This window comes from Oncorhynchus mykiss, chromosome 19, assembly GCF_013265735.2.
Source record: "Oncorhynchus mykiss isolate Arlee chromosome 19, USDA_OmykA_1.1, whole genome shotgun sequence".
Classification (NCBI taxonomy): Eukaryota; Metazoa; Chordata; class Actinopteri; order Salmoniformes; family Salmonidae; genus Oncorhynchus; species Oncorhynchus mykiss.
The window spans coordinates 20,005,132-20,019,066 of NC_048583.1; the positions used below are offsets into that span (position 1 = coordinate 20,005,132).

At 43.3% G+C, this 13,935-nt stretch overlaps 1 protein-coding gene across 1 annotated transcript in view; it reads left to right on the forward strand.

Annotated features, from left to right (window-relative positions):
* LOC110497520 (programmed cell death protein 4) overlaps positions 1 to 13,935 on the forward strand; it is a 36,091-nt gene that overhangs the window by 8,025 nt on the left and 14,131 nt on the right. Inside the window, exons 3-6 of the mRNA XM_021573660.2 lie at positions 10,673 to 10,972; positions 11,217 to 11,314; positions 13,352 to 13,465; positions 13,680 to 13,901. Of these exons, the coding sequence (XP_021429335.1) occupies positions 10,673 to 10,972; positions 11,217 to 11,314; positions 13,352 to 13,465; positions 13,680 to 13,901 (734 nt within the window). The remainder of the gene's footprint in view (positions 1 to 10,672; positions 10,973 to 11,216; positions 11,315 to 13,351; positions 13,466 to 13,679; positions 13,902 to 13,935) is intronic.

A 13,935-nucleotide genomic window follows, 5' to 3' on the forward strand; every position in this document is an offset into this window, starting at 1 on the left:
CAGGTTTTCTATAAATCCTGGTTGGAGGATTCCTGGATTTCTTAACAGAATCAGAAAGGAATAGGAAATCTTCCAACCAGGATTTTGGGGCGTTTCGAGAAAGTTGACAGAATAAAAAAAAAAATAAGACTCTACTTTGCATCCATTACCCATTACCCCGCTGACGCCAATCTCTTTGGCTGTGAGTGACCTTACTGAACTGCCACCTCACACCAAGCAGCCATTAGAACTGTGGAACTGGGTCAATTCTCCCAGCTCTCTGAAAACTTTGCTCCACTGACCCCCAGGGCTGACCCTCTCACCACTTCCAAGCCAGTGCCAGGCCTAAACAGTGTACACACACACACTAGGGATGTGACAAATGAAGAACCATTTTGCTTAACATTTAAACTGCCAATTTGATACTTTTTCCTCCATTAAAATGCTAAGGAAAGAAAGAAAAAAATCCCACGTCAATTCACAATGCGGAATAATGGTCCTATTACATATGCATGGCAACTTCATTTCCCAGCCTTAGTTATCTACCACAGTCAAATACACTTGAATACACCTCAGCTACTACGTGTTTGTTTGTCTGCAAGGGTACTCTACTGCTTTTTAAATGACGACACAACCTTCACTGGAGATAGTTTCGAAGCACCACTGAATGGGCATTTTACTTGTCTGTAAAGGAATATCGCTTCTGAAGCGGGACGAACATGTCCATCACTAGGCGACCAGAACTGTCAATCAAATAATCTTGAGCTGCCTGCGCGCAGCTAGACTGCTGCCTGCTCGCCGACCACTCTTTCCTAAAAAAAAGTACTTTTTAAAGTTAAATACTGTGAGTTACCAAGTCATTTAGTAGAAAGGGAACCTTTTCCGCTAGGAATCAACTCATAAAGCCCTATTTGAACTAGATAAGTTCGACTGGGGTAGTTCAGGTAATGTAATTATGTGCACGAGCACAAATCACCACATCTGTAATTTTAGTCCCGTCCAAATCTGCTATGTCAGTCCTTTTTACTTGGCAGGAAGGTTATCCCAGTCCTAAAAACCTACTGTTTTTCGGCAAACTCCCAGGACCTCTGATAGTACTTATCCGATGCGAATCATCAACCCTGTGTATCGAGGGATATTATAAACAGGTGCTTCACCCAGTTTGGGTAAGAACACGGAAACAAATTGATGTTTAAAACAAATTGCTATGCACGTAGCCTACAGATAAATGATCAGTTTTTGTCAAATATCATCTTTCCTAGTGCCATACATATCTTTTAAAAGATTAAGTGGACGATATCGTACCAATGGATTGATAAATTGCCAAATACGTCAGGTTAAAGTTCATGGTTCTTACTGATATCCATTATGACTTTTTATGAAGGCCATTGGGCCAATATTAGGCTATCCCTAGATGTTTGAAATGTGGGCATCCCTGCTGTTATTGTGAAGTGGAAACGTCTAGGAGCAACAACGGCTCAGCTGCAAAGTGGTAGGCCAAACAAGCTCACAGAACGGGACCGCATAGTGCATAGTTCTGTCCTCAATTGCAACACTCACCACCGAGTTCCAAACTGCCTCTTGAAGCAAAGTTTGGACACAAACTGTTCGTCTGGAGTGATGAATCATGCTTCACCATCTGACAGTCCGACGGCCAACTCTTGGTTTGCCGGATGCCAGGAGAATGCTACCTGCTCGACTGCATAGTGCCAACTGTAAAGTTGGGTGGAGGAGTCATAATGGTCTGCGACCCTTAGTTCCAATGAAGGGAAATCTGAACGCTACAATATACAATGACATTTTGTGGCAACAGTTTAGTGAAGGCCCTTTCCTGTTTCAGCATGACAATGCCCCCCCCGTATACAAAGTGATGTTCATACAGAAATGGTTTGTCAAGATCGGTGTGGAAGAACTTGACTGGCCTGCACAGAACCCTGACCTCCACTGCATTGAACACCCGGATGAATAAGGAAACGCTGACTGCGAGCCAGGCCTAGTCGCCCAACATCAGTGCCCAACCTAACTAATGTTCGTGGCAGTTCCAAGAGCCGATCTGTTACCAACTATGATTATTGATATTGTTTTTTTACATATTGGATCACAATTTTTTTTTACTTTTACATTACCATGTAGTTTGACCAATAAAATCGATTGACAGGGATGTGGACATACTCTGTATACAAGTTCCCAAAAGAAATCTATTTTGGGAAATGTATACCGAGTCAAAACAGTCGAATGCATTTTCTCCGTCGACCACATGCACTTTGAACATTAGGATAATAAAGCATTTAAAGGCTAACATTGGTCGATTTGAATACTGCTGACAGCCAAAATTCTAGCTCCACCCATAACTTTTGGTCTTTTAAACATTGCCTTTGCGGATCGCTCATCTTCAACCATCAGTGAGTCGATAGCTTGAATAGTCTCGCTGGAAATGGAATACAATGTAACAATTTGCAGCATACAGTAAAGACCAGCAGTCAATTTTATTCAAGCAATTATTATTTTTTTGAATCATTAGGCCTACTTTACAGTATTGCAGCCTACTATACCTGTTCATTTTCCTGGGCTTTCACGTTCAGCGTAACTCAAGCGAATGGCACTGTCCGAGACCATAATCCCCAAGTCTAACAGTATTTTAATTTTACCGACATGGCTGCTTTCTCTTCTCTGTGCTGGAGTTCTTTTAAAACTTCTTAATGCAAGGCATCCCGCTAACAGGACAACTTCCGGTGAAACTGGAGGGTGCACAATTCAAATAAATAATCATAAAAATTATGGATATTAAATATTTCTGTACATACAAGTGTCTTATATCGGTTTTAAAGCTTAAATTCTTGTTAATCTACCCGCACTGTCCAATTTTACAGTAGGCTTTACAGCTAAAACATGCCATGCGATTGTTTGAGGACGGCTCCCCACATCAAAATATTTTTCCGCTGGCACAGGTTCCATAAATTCACAAATAGCAATTTTAAATATTCACTTTTTAAAAAATCTGCCTCTGATTTTGTCATCCAAAGGGTCCCAGCTACAACATGTGGTGTCGTTTGGTTAGATTAAATCCTTCTTTAGACACACTTGTAAAACATTTTTTTTTTTTTTAAAACACTGAAGTAGAAAAACTAGTTTCTAGCACTTTCAGTTCCCTATACAGTCCGTGACAACCTACATGGCCTCAGGCTACAGACATTACACATGTCAAAAGGCATGTGTCCAGTACTAGCTTCTCAGAGAGGTATAACGTTACCTTTGCTTGTTAGGCAGCACATTTTTTTAGTTTTTGGGGTTTACAATGCTTGTCTTGGCAGAACCCTAGTTTCCTCTCTGCTCTCGTCTCCTTTTCTTCCTGTTTCCAATTGACCAGGCCTGTTTTTGGCTGGTTGACATTGATCTTCCCCTAATTTACTGGTCTGGCGTGTTCCTATTTGAAGGGAGTTGGAGGACGACGAGGGACTTGGTCAGTTGTTTACAGCTTTGCAGTCCCAGGGAGTGTTTCTGACCGACGGTAGGCCGGCCCACGCTTGTTTAGAATTGGATAGCGAGGACTCTGCTGTACAGTATGCACAAACACTGGACATCTGTTGGACCTTTTACACCCCGTAGGAATCTTGTTCACTTGATCCATGTACAAAACGTCTCACCGACTGCTAGCTCGTTGACTTACTCGTGGGGGCCTGGCTCATCTAGCCCTTCTAGGAGAGCAGGCACACAGGCTTTATCCTAAAGTGCACTGCTTTTAAACTGGGCCCACTGGGCGTAAAGTAGTGCAACAGCTTGGGAAACAGGGTGCCATTTTAGATGCAGGCACACACAGCACTCATGGCCAGGAAAAGTAGTTTCCCGGTGATGGCTCCACTCCAGTCTCCAGACAATGCTGGATCTGCTCTGTGGTTGGGCCGCCCTCCTCTTCCCTGTAATCTATAGGGTCGTGTCTCCTCTTAGGGCTCGGCGGTGGGCTTTGTAGGAGGGCTCTGGGGTATTCATTACACCCTAAGAAATTCCTTCTCTTCTTGAGGGGTCATTTGACTGGCTCTGGGCTAGCACTGCCATATGCAGTCAGACCCACGCTGAGTGGTAGTGTCGAGATGCACTCTAGAAGGATGGGGGAAAAGCGCTCACGTCAGCATTTTTCTGTGTTTTTTTTGTGTTGTGTGATCACTCTCCATAATAAATTGGGATTAGTGGGCCCTGGTGTTGTAAGTGCAGTGGCCTTTAAGTCTTCTGTGTGCACATGCTACCGTGTGCCTGCAAAACAGTTGTGCGCGAACACTTAACATATGGAAGCGGGCCAACTATGCTTTGAGTAGTCCTGGTAGTAAGACGATGTGACTTCAGAATGTGACCAGAATAATGCGTTTTATCTCTTTCTCCTGGTCTGTTTATTGTAGCTCGAAAGGTGTTTTTAGACTTTAGTGTAGACCATTAGGCACGCTTTGGTTCGCATATGTTGTCGGTGTGGACTTTGCATATGTTGTCGGTGTGGACTTTGCATATGTTGTCGGTGTGGCCTCTTTAAATCACCTTATTAAGCTATGTAGTGTGAGCAGCCAAGAGGGCTTCTAACAGCTGGTAACGTCCCACACCGCCTGAGCGTGCTCTGCTGTTTGAGCTTACATGTTGATGGTAGAACTGGAGAGATTGAAGCGCTATCATTGACGAAACCATTGGCTAGTCATTATTACTAGAATGTAAACCCCCCCCCCCCCCCCTCTCCAAATGACTTTATCGTAAAATAGGGCGGAGGCTTGACACTGTTGACAGAGAAAGGTATAGGCCTAGTCTAAAGCTGTACTATTTACCATTAAGACTACTTTTTATGATTCGGGATTTATGGCTTTATGGGCCTAAGCAGTTTGGTTAGTAAAACTCTTAAACTCTGTAGGGCCCCATTCGATCATAAAGTTGATGTTGCATCATTTTCTAGAAGCGGCAATTTAAACAATAACAAAGATCTTCCTGGCTCTGTTTGACTAAAGGCAGAGGGATGGGTCTGTAGAAATGGAACCACTCTCAAATGTATAGACTGGGCTATCGATGCAAGGAGTAGTTTTTATCATGTTTTGTTGCAATACAATGTTTGTTTATGAACATTGGAGCAAAACAAGCATATGTTTTGGATTCTGATGGAATAGGGCAGTTCAACTAAGCTCATGAGGCATTTATAGGTTATATTCGTCAAGAATCAATGGTTACACGTCATTTAGAAGTCACAAAAATGATGGGCTTCAGATGGGCGCCCCCCTTTTTTTTAAAGCTACAGTACAGCACACTATATATATATATATATATATATGGGCATATTTTGCCATGGCAGAACAGTGAAGCACTTTGGTTGTTGGTCTAAAGGTTCAATATGCACAAATCGCTCCGCCATTTCCATTCATGGGCGGCGTATTTGGAAATGACCATGAATGTTTTTTTTCTTCAATACAGTTTAAACAAACTATTGTTTGAAGTTTATCAATAAATTATCATATTTGTAGCTATTTTTTAAACACCTGCAGTCAACTAGGAGATAAGATCACGTTCTTCATTTCACCTGTCACATTATTTTACATGAAGCTTACTGTAGTTCCCCAGAACAGTTGAGCCAGTCACGTGTTAGTTTGCCAATAGCACACAATGGGAGAAAGTGAGAGCAGAAGAGTCCCGCTGTGTATTGACGGGTAGGCCAGTAATCAAAGTCGCTGCTTCAAATCCCTGAGCCGCCTAGGTGAAAAATCTGATGTGCCCTTGAGCAAGGAACTTTACCATAATTGCTCCTGTAAGTCACTCTGGATAAGAGCATCTGCTAAATAACTAAAATGTATATTTTACCGAGTTCATATGAGGAAATCAGTCAACTGAAATAAATCCATTGGGCCCTAATCTATGGATTTCACTTGACTTGGAATACAGATATGCATCTTTAAAAAAAAAAATGGGCCTAAGGATCTCGTTTTTGAGCATTCAAATTGCCAATTGATAAAATGCTGCTGTTCGTTGTCTGTAGCTTACGCCTGCCAATACCATAACCTCACCTCACCGCCTCCATGGGGCTCTCTGTTCACAATGCTGACATCCGCAAACTGCTCGCCCACACGACGCCATACACATGGTCTGCGGTTGTAAGGCCGTTAGAGGCGGCTTACAGTAGAGAAATTAACATTCAATTCTCTGGCGACAGCTCTAGTAGACATCTTGCAGTCAGCATGCCAATTGCATGCTCCCTCAACTTGAGACATCTGTGGCATTGTTGTGACTAGTGATGCACTGATACGACATTTTTGGCTGATATCTGATATTTTCCTTGCCAAAAAAAAGGAAACCAATATTTTACATTTTAGCAGCCTTTAAGCATTATAGTACAGTTAAATAGTTAGACCGCTGCGTCCATGTGCGTGTGTTAATCAAATCAAATTTGATTTGTCACTAACACATGGTTAGCAGATGTTAATGCGAGTGTAGCGAAATGCTTGTGCTTCTAGTTCTGACAATGCAGTAATAACCAACGAGTAATCTAGCTAACAATTCCAAAACGACTACCTTATACAAGTGTAAAGGGATAGATAATATGTACATAAAGATATATGAATGAGTGATGGTACAGAGCGGCATAGGCAGGACGTTGTCTTTGTAGTAACAATTTGGGACATGGATTGTGGGGACACTGGTGTACATGAGAAGAGAGGGGTGCGTGCAGAGGCTCTATTGAATAGGTTGGGGTAGGAGAGAGCTCGTGTTGTTTACACACGCATACCTTGCCCGTGCCCCCTCCGTTAGCTTTGGGCAACCGGGTTAAGTAGCTGGCTAGCTATTTATTTTCATGAACTGAAGTTCAATTTCAATAGGCGAACAACAAGTGGCAACCTAGCTAAAACTTACTCTCAAGGATTCCTAAATCATTGCTAAGAATATTGAATGACTGCAGTTTCTACTGGTCATTGATTTCAGGCTGGTTGTATTGGTGCTAGCTAGGTACCAAGCTAAAGCTAGCTACCCCAGATGTTGCGGTCAAACAAATAATGCTTTATTACCAACGGGGTATTGTAAACACATCTTTCGTGACTGGTGTTGGCTTATTTGCAGGCTTTTTTTGTATAGCTTTGACAGTGATACTGTATCTTTTTTGACAAAAAGTCCGCCCGCCCGCCCTATTACTGTGTAACTCCGGTAGGGCAACATCTGAAAAATAGTGCACTTGGTAGTGTGTACCGGTGCGCGAAAATACATTTGAGCAACACATTCGACAGAAGTGCAATGCTATTTGGTTGCCAGCCACACAAGTTAATGGAAAAACGTCTTCTTTGCAAAAATAATGCATGGTCATCATTTCTAATGTTTATCCTAGAAAGAATGTAGCCAGCTATATTTCTTAATGTTTTGCTTAAAATTAATCTGCCATTCTACCTGAGAAATGTAGCTACACATCAGTATCAGTGAGGAAGTGCAACTGAAGCACAAAATTAGCCTTAGAAATTACAATAAGAAGCATTTTTCCCCCTTCATTTTGTGATATCCAATTGGTAGTTATGGTCTCATCGTCCTCCAAAGCATGACCCGCCAAGTGCCGCGGCTTCTTAAAACACCGCTCGCTTAACCTGGAAGCCAGCCACACCATTCAACTGATGAGCGGTGTCAGCTTGCAGGCGCCTGTCCCGCCACGAGTCGCTAGAGTGCGATGAGCCAAGGAAATCCTCCTGGCCAAAACCCCCTCCTAACCCGGACGACGCTGGGACAATTGTGCGCTGCCTTAAATGGCTCCCGTCACGGTCGGCACCTCAGCACCGCGATGCAGTGCCTTAAATGTTGCTACTCTCCTGAGAGGCACAGCAGTCTATTTTTGGGGGCTAGTTGTCTAAGTAAGTTGTCTAAATTAAATAAAGAGATGGGCATCATATAGTATTAGCTTTCTGCCTTGTTTGAGAATCTGTACAGCTGCTGCTGTCTTGTTTTTTTCCCCCTCGTTTTCTCTCAGTTCTTGGCCCCCCTGCTTCTCAGAGCAGGTAGGCCTGTTGCCCTAGTAACTCCACACAGACACAGCTTGTACACATGCTGCTCCAGAGCCTGTACTGTGCTTCCTTCAGACAAGCATGCATCTCAACTTTGTTATCTCTCATTCACATTCGCTTGTGAACTTACCACAAATGACAAGCTCCTACCTTATACAGTTGAAGTCGGAAGTTTACATACACCTTAGCCAAATACATTTAAACTCAGTTTTTCACAACTCCTGACATTTAATCCTAGTAAAAATTCTTAGGTCAGTTAGGATCACCACTTTATTTTAAGAATGTGAAGTGTCAGAATAATAGTAGAGTGATATATTTCAGCTTATTTCTTATCACATTCCCAGTGGGTCAGAAGTTTACATATACTCAATTAGTATTTGGACGCATTGCTTTTTAAATGGTTTAACTTGGATCAAACATTTCGGGTAGCCTTCCACAAGCTTCCCACAATAAGTTGGGTGGATTTTGGCCCATTCCTCCTGACAGAGCTGGTGTAACTGAGTCAGGTTTGTAGGCCTCCTTGCTTGCACACGCTTTTTCAGTTCTGCCCAAAGATGTTCTCTGGGATTGAGGTCAGGGCTTTGTGATGGCCACTCCAATACCTTGACTTGGTTGTCCTTAAGCCATTTTGCCACAACTTTGAAAGTATGCTTGGGGTCATTGTCCATTTGGAAGACCCATTTGCGACCAAGCTTTAACTTCCTGACTGATGTCTTGATGATGCTTCAATATATCCACAATTTTCCTTCCTTTTGATGCCATCTATTTTGAAGTGCACCAGTGCCTCCTGCAGCAAAGCACCCCCACAGCGCTTCACGGTTGGGATGGTGTTGTTCGGCTTGAAAGCCTCCCCCCATAACGACGATGGTCGTTATGGCCAAACAGTTCTATTTTTGTTTCATCAGACCAGAGGACATTTCTCCAAAAAGTAAGATCTTTGTCCCCATGTGCAGTTGAAAACCGTAGACTGGCTTTTTTATGTCGGTTTTGGAGCAGTGGCTTCCTCCTTGCTGAGCGGCCTTTCAGGTTATGTCGATGTAGGACTCGTTTTACTGTGGATATAGATACTTTTGTACCAGTTTCCTCCAGCATCTTCACAAGATCCCTTGCTGTTGTTCTGGGATTGATTTGCACTTTTCGCAGCAAAGTACGTTCATCTCTAGGAGACAGAACACATCTCCTTCCTGAGCGGTATGACGACTGTGTGGTCCCATGGTGTTTAGACTTGCGTACTATTGTTTGTACAGATGAACAAGGTACCTTCAGGCGTTTGGAAGTTGCTCCCAAGGATGAACCAGACTTGTGGAGGTCTACAATTTGTTTTCTGAGGTCTTGGCAAATTTATTTTGATTTTCCCATCATGTCAAGCAAAGAGGAACTGAGTTTGAAGGTAGGTCTTGAAATACATCCACAGGTACACCTCCAATTGACTCAAATGATGTCAATTAGCCTATCGGAAGCTTCTAAAGCCATGATATAATTTTCTGGAATTTTCCAAGCTGTTTAAAGGCGCAGTCAACAAAGTGTATTTAAACTTCTGACCCACTGGAATTGTGATAGTGAAATAATCTGTCTATAAACCATTGTTTTAAAAATTACTTGTGTCATGCATAAAGTAGATGCCAAAACTAGTTTTTTTAACAAGACATTGGTTGAGTGGTTGAAAAATGAGTTTTAATGACTCCAACCTAAGTGTATGTAAACTTCCGACTTCAACTGTATGTATACCTTTGCGCTAGATTGGCTATCTTTGTAATTTGTTTTTGTTGTTAGCATGTTTAGCTAGCAGCCCCCGTGGAAACTAAAACTCACATTTCTATGTGAATTTGGTCGTGTTACCCGAAACGTTACATATTGCAGCTTTAAGCTATGCAGATAGGATACGGCAGTCACTCTGAACTATCAGTTGCCTTGCAAGGCGCTCTTAACTCCAAGCAAAATGAAGTTTAGTACCATATGAGCCTGTGTCAACTGGCCAGTTTGGGCATGATAATTGGCTAACCATTAAACTAGATGTTCATGTGACCATTGAATGAAAGGGATTAGCTTAGTTAACTTCACAGTTCGACTGCATACAAGTGTTCTCTGCAATTCTTATTGATGTTGTGGACATTATTTTAAGGATAACAGCTGTCCTGTCCATAAAAAGCCACCAGTCTCAATTTACACTAGACATTGTCCATAGTGCCAAAATAACAAATTATCTCATCCCTGCAAGTCATTCTTACAGTGATGTTATCTGTCAGGGAAATTAGTGTCTTTGAACATCCTCCAAGCCCTTGGAAAGTTTTGCATTTTCCTTGATTTACTGGCTCTCTGTAATCCTTTAATTATTATAATCTCATGACTGTGACTGGACACCCTTCTGCTTGGGGATTCTGATTGTCATTTGTAGTAGAAGTGCTGGCAGTTGACATGTTTCCACAGACCTCAAACTTTTGAATATCCATCCCCATAACTTGCAACTTAACAATGTAGGATACACAAACAAATTCATACCTCGTGTTGTCAAAGGTGCATTCTGCAGTCTTTGTCCCCCTGTGGCCACTGGAAGAACTGCAAACATTGTTTAATAAAAAAAAAATGTAAACTATGCAGACAAGTATTTAAGCCAACCAGGGTGCGGTCCTGCTGGTTCAATGTTATTAATATTTACATGAAATTGATTAAACTCACACTGCCTGTCCATCCAATCGCAGGGGTGTTATCCTTTGACGACGATGTGGATATGGACCATCCCTATTGCGATGAGGACGAGGCGGCGCTCGAGGCGGAGGTGAATGGCAACTGGACGCCACAGGAGAAGGCGCTCCATGAGGCGCGGCTGAAGGCCAAGGCCAAGCGGCGTGTGCGCAAATCGTCATCCCGCAGCGAGTCGCTCTCAGAGTCGCTGTCGGGTGAATTGGCCGACGGCGATTCCCACAGCCCCAAGGGCAAAGTCCCCGTCCCCAACGACCGCAAGTCCAGGACAGGCAAGGGCCGGGGCCTGCCTAAGAAAGGTCTGTGCTATGCTAATAATGGTTGAGATAGATGGAAGTCGTCATCTATTCTGTAAGCGCTGGTGATCTAATACCAGGTTGTCTGGGGCCATAGGTTTTTTTTAGGATTGAAGTCTGGTAAACTGATCATAGAGCAGTGCTTATGGCTGAGGTAATCTCCCTGGGTTCACAAAACCATCTATTCTAAACGTGTCTCTAGTGCTAACTGACTAGCTCTGATGTTGATGTGGTCTTTACACTACAGGTGGCGCAGGGGGTAAAGGTGTATGGGGAGCAGCAGGTATGGTGTACGAGGTAGAGGAACCAGATGTCAAGGACCCCAACTACGACGAGATTGCACAGGTAAGAGGGGGCACGGGCAAGGTATGCGTGTGTAAACGACATGAGCTCTCTCCTACCCCAACCTATGCGATAGAGCCCCTGCACGCACCCCTCTCTTCTCATGTACACCAGTGTTCCCACAATCCATGTCCCAAATTGTTACTACAAAGACAACAGTTGCTTAGATGGGGGGGCCAGGGTTGGGTTCTTTCTGTAGTTGTTTTGTGCTGAGCTCTGTTTTTGGACTAGCTTTGTTCAGAAGTGGCCAATCGTCACAAAGCCGCGGCCCGTGTTGGATCATACCACTTTATGGGTTGTGGAAAATGAACATGCTTATGGTGACTGCTGGGATTGGCGGTGAATGTAGGGGCCACATGTTCCCAGACAAGCAGATATTGTCCATACAAAGTCCACAACTGGGTCATGCTCATCAGGACACATTTTGTAACTGAAAACTAAAACCAGCGTTTCTTATTGGACAGGTGATACCTCCCCATTAGCTCTCCGTTTTGAACTTCTTTCTTCCTTTTCGTGCCGACTGAGCACTGCCCTGTAGTTAACATCCATCGCCATAATTATGACTCACTTAATGAGTCGTACATCCTCTTGTTTCTTTGAATGGGATCAGAATAGACTATTTTATTTGTATTATTTTCTGGGTGAAATATCTTCCATTTAAATCATGAAGGTAGGCTTGTTCTGTCATAGGCCATTTATGACAAGTCATTTCGTATATTCCACCATACACCGTAGGAATGATCTATGATGGCGAGGGTTTATTTATTTTATTTATTTTTCAAAACTTTATCAGTTAAACGTGGATGTCGAAGGTGTTTGCTATTCTGTGTAGTGAGAAAGTGCCTCCAAGGCTATTGGAGAGAGCGAGAGAGAGAGCAACCTAAAAACAGTACTGGAGCAGTAGTGCCGTGGCAGCTAGGACAGAGTTGGCGACACTGGAGAGCAGCCCTACTGACCTCTAAAAGCATATAGCCCGATGGGCCTGGCCCTGGTCAAAAGTAGTGCACTATATAGGGAATAGGGTGCCATTTGGGATGTCCCATGCTCTTGAGACACATGCCGGTCTCCAGTATATCCCAGTAGTGGTGTTGTCTGGGATCCATACTAGCAAAGGGAGTGGTAAAGGTCACATTGGTCCTGTTTCAAAACTTGAAAGTGTGTATCCATCCTCCTCCCTTCCTGGAAGTAATCACTCATCAATCACGACTGGGTCTGTGAAAGTTAAATGGTGTAATCAAATTCAATCAAGTAAGATCAATGGTTACTTTTTAAGGAAGGGAGTTGCAAGGAAGGGAGTTGCAGGACAATACCAGAACAGGTCAATGGTGTAGTCTGAACATTTTTTGTTGTTCTTGAAGGTCAAGCATACTTCTGAAACCTGGAGAGAAAACTGGAAAGGGAGTCGGTGCGTTGAGTAATTGCTTAAACACCGACTGTATATGTCAGCAGCACTTGGCACAGAACTGCTATCATGCTGTTACATTTGCCATATCCCGGCCATTCAGCCTAAATATGATGGCAGTTATTGACCCCTGCTCTATACCTTAAAGGCCCAGTGCAGTCAAATGTGATTTTCCTGTGTTTTATATACATTTCCACAATAGTTTAGAATATTACTGTAAAAAAAAAAAAAAGATTATCCCCTTTTTTAGCAAAAACAAATGTGTAGGTGGGATTTTGCCCTTCCATGGTGATATCACTATGTTGTAAATTAGTTAATAGACCAATAAGAAAGGGTTCCAAATCTAATTTTCCCCTCCCCACTCAAACCACTCCGACAGACCTAGCAAAACTCTTGCTTGAGAAATTGCTCTTTGCTAAGAAGCTATTTATTTTGGACAATTAAACTCTCACAGTAAGGTATTTAATTGTTACCCAGAAATAATTTGATTTTGAGATAAAAATGGCTGCACTGAATTTAACAAATGCACCAGTAGCATTTCAGATTACAGCCTAATCCTGCCTAATGAGCGGGCCGGCCGTGTTGATGTTATTAGATTGCTATTCCTGACCTACAATGTCTGTGGTTTCATTTTAAAGGGAGACACCGTGTATGCCACTGTTGTTCCAGAGCTGGACGAGGGGGAACTGGAGAAGACCGTCAACCCCATCGTACAGGAGTACTTTGAGCACGGGGACACAAAAGAAGTCCAAGTATGTGTTTGACGTTGCACTGAAGAGAGGAAGAGGTTGGATGGAGGGTTGGTTATTTGAGAAGGTCTTTAGGTGGCGGTGCATTTATTTTCTTTTACTGTTTTGTCTCAAAACCATGCAGGGTTGTGACTTTCATGTCATTTTACTTCACGTTAACTGCCTCTTGTGTGTGTGTGTTTCTCTGTGTACACCCCACCCCCTCTTCCACTCCCAGATGCTGCTGAGGGAGCTGAACCTGGGCCACCACAAGTACGAGTTCTCCAGCCTGGCTGTGTCTCTGTCTTTGGAGGGCAAGGCCAGCCACCGGGAGCTCACCTCCAGGCTGCTCCGTGACCTGGTCGGCAAGGAGCTCTCGGAGTCCGACATGGCCCGCGCCTTCGACAAGATCCTCAAAGAGCTGCCCGACCTTATGCTGGACACGCCAGAGGCTCCACAGGTACTGGATGGGGGAAGGACTTGTTAGAAAAATT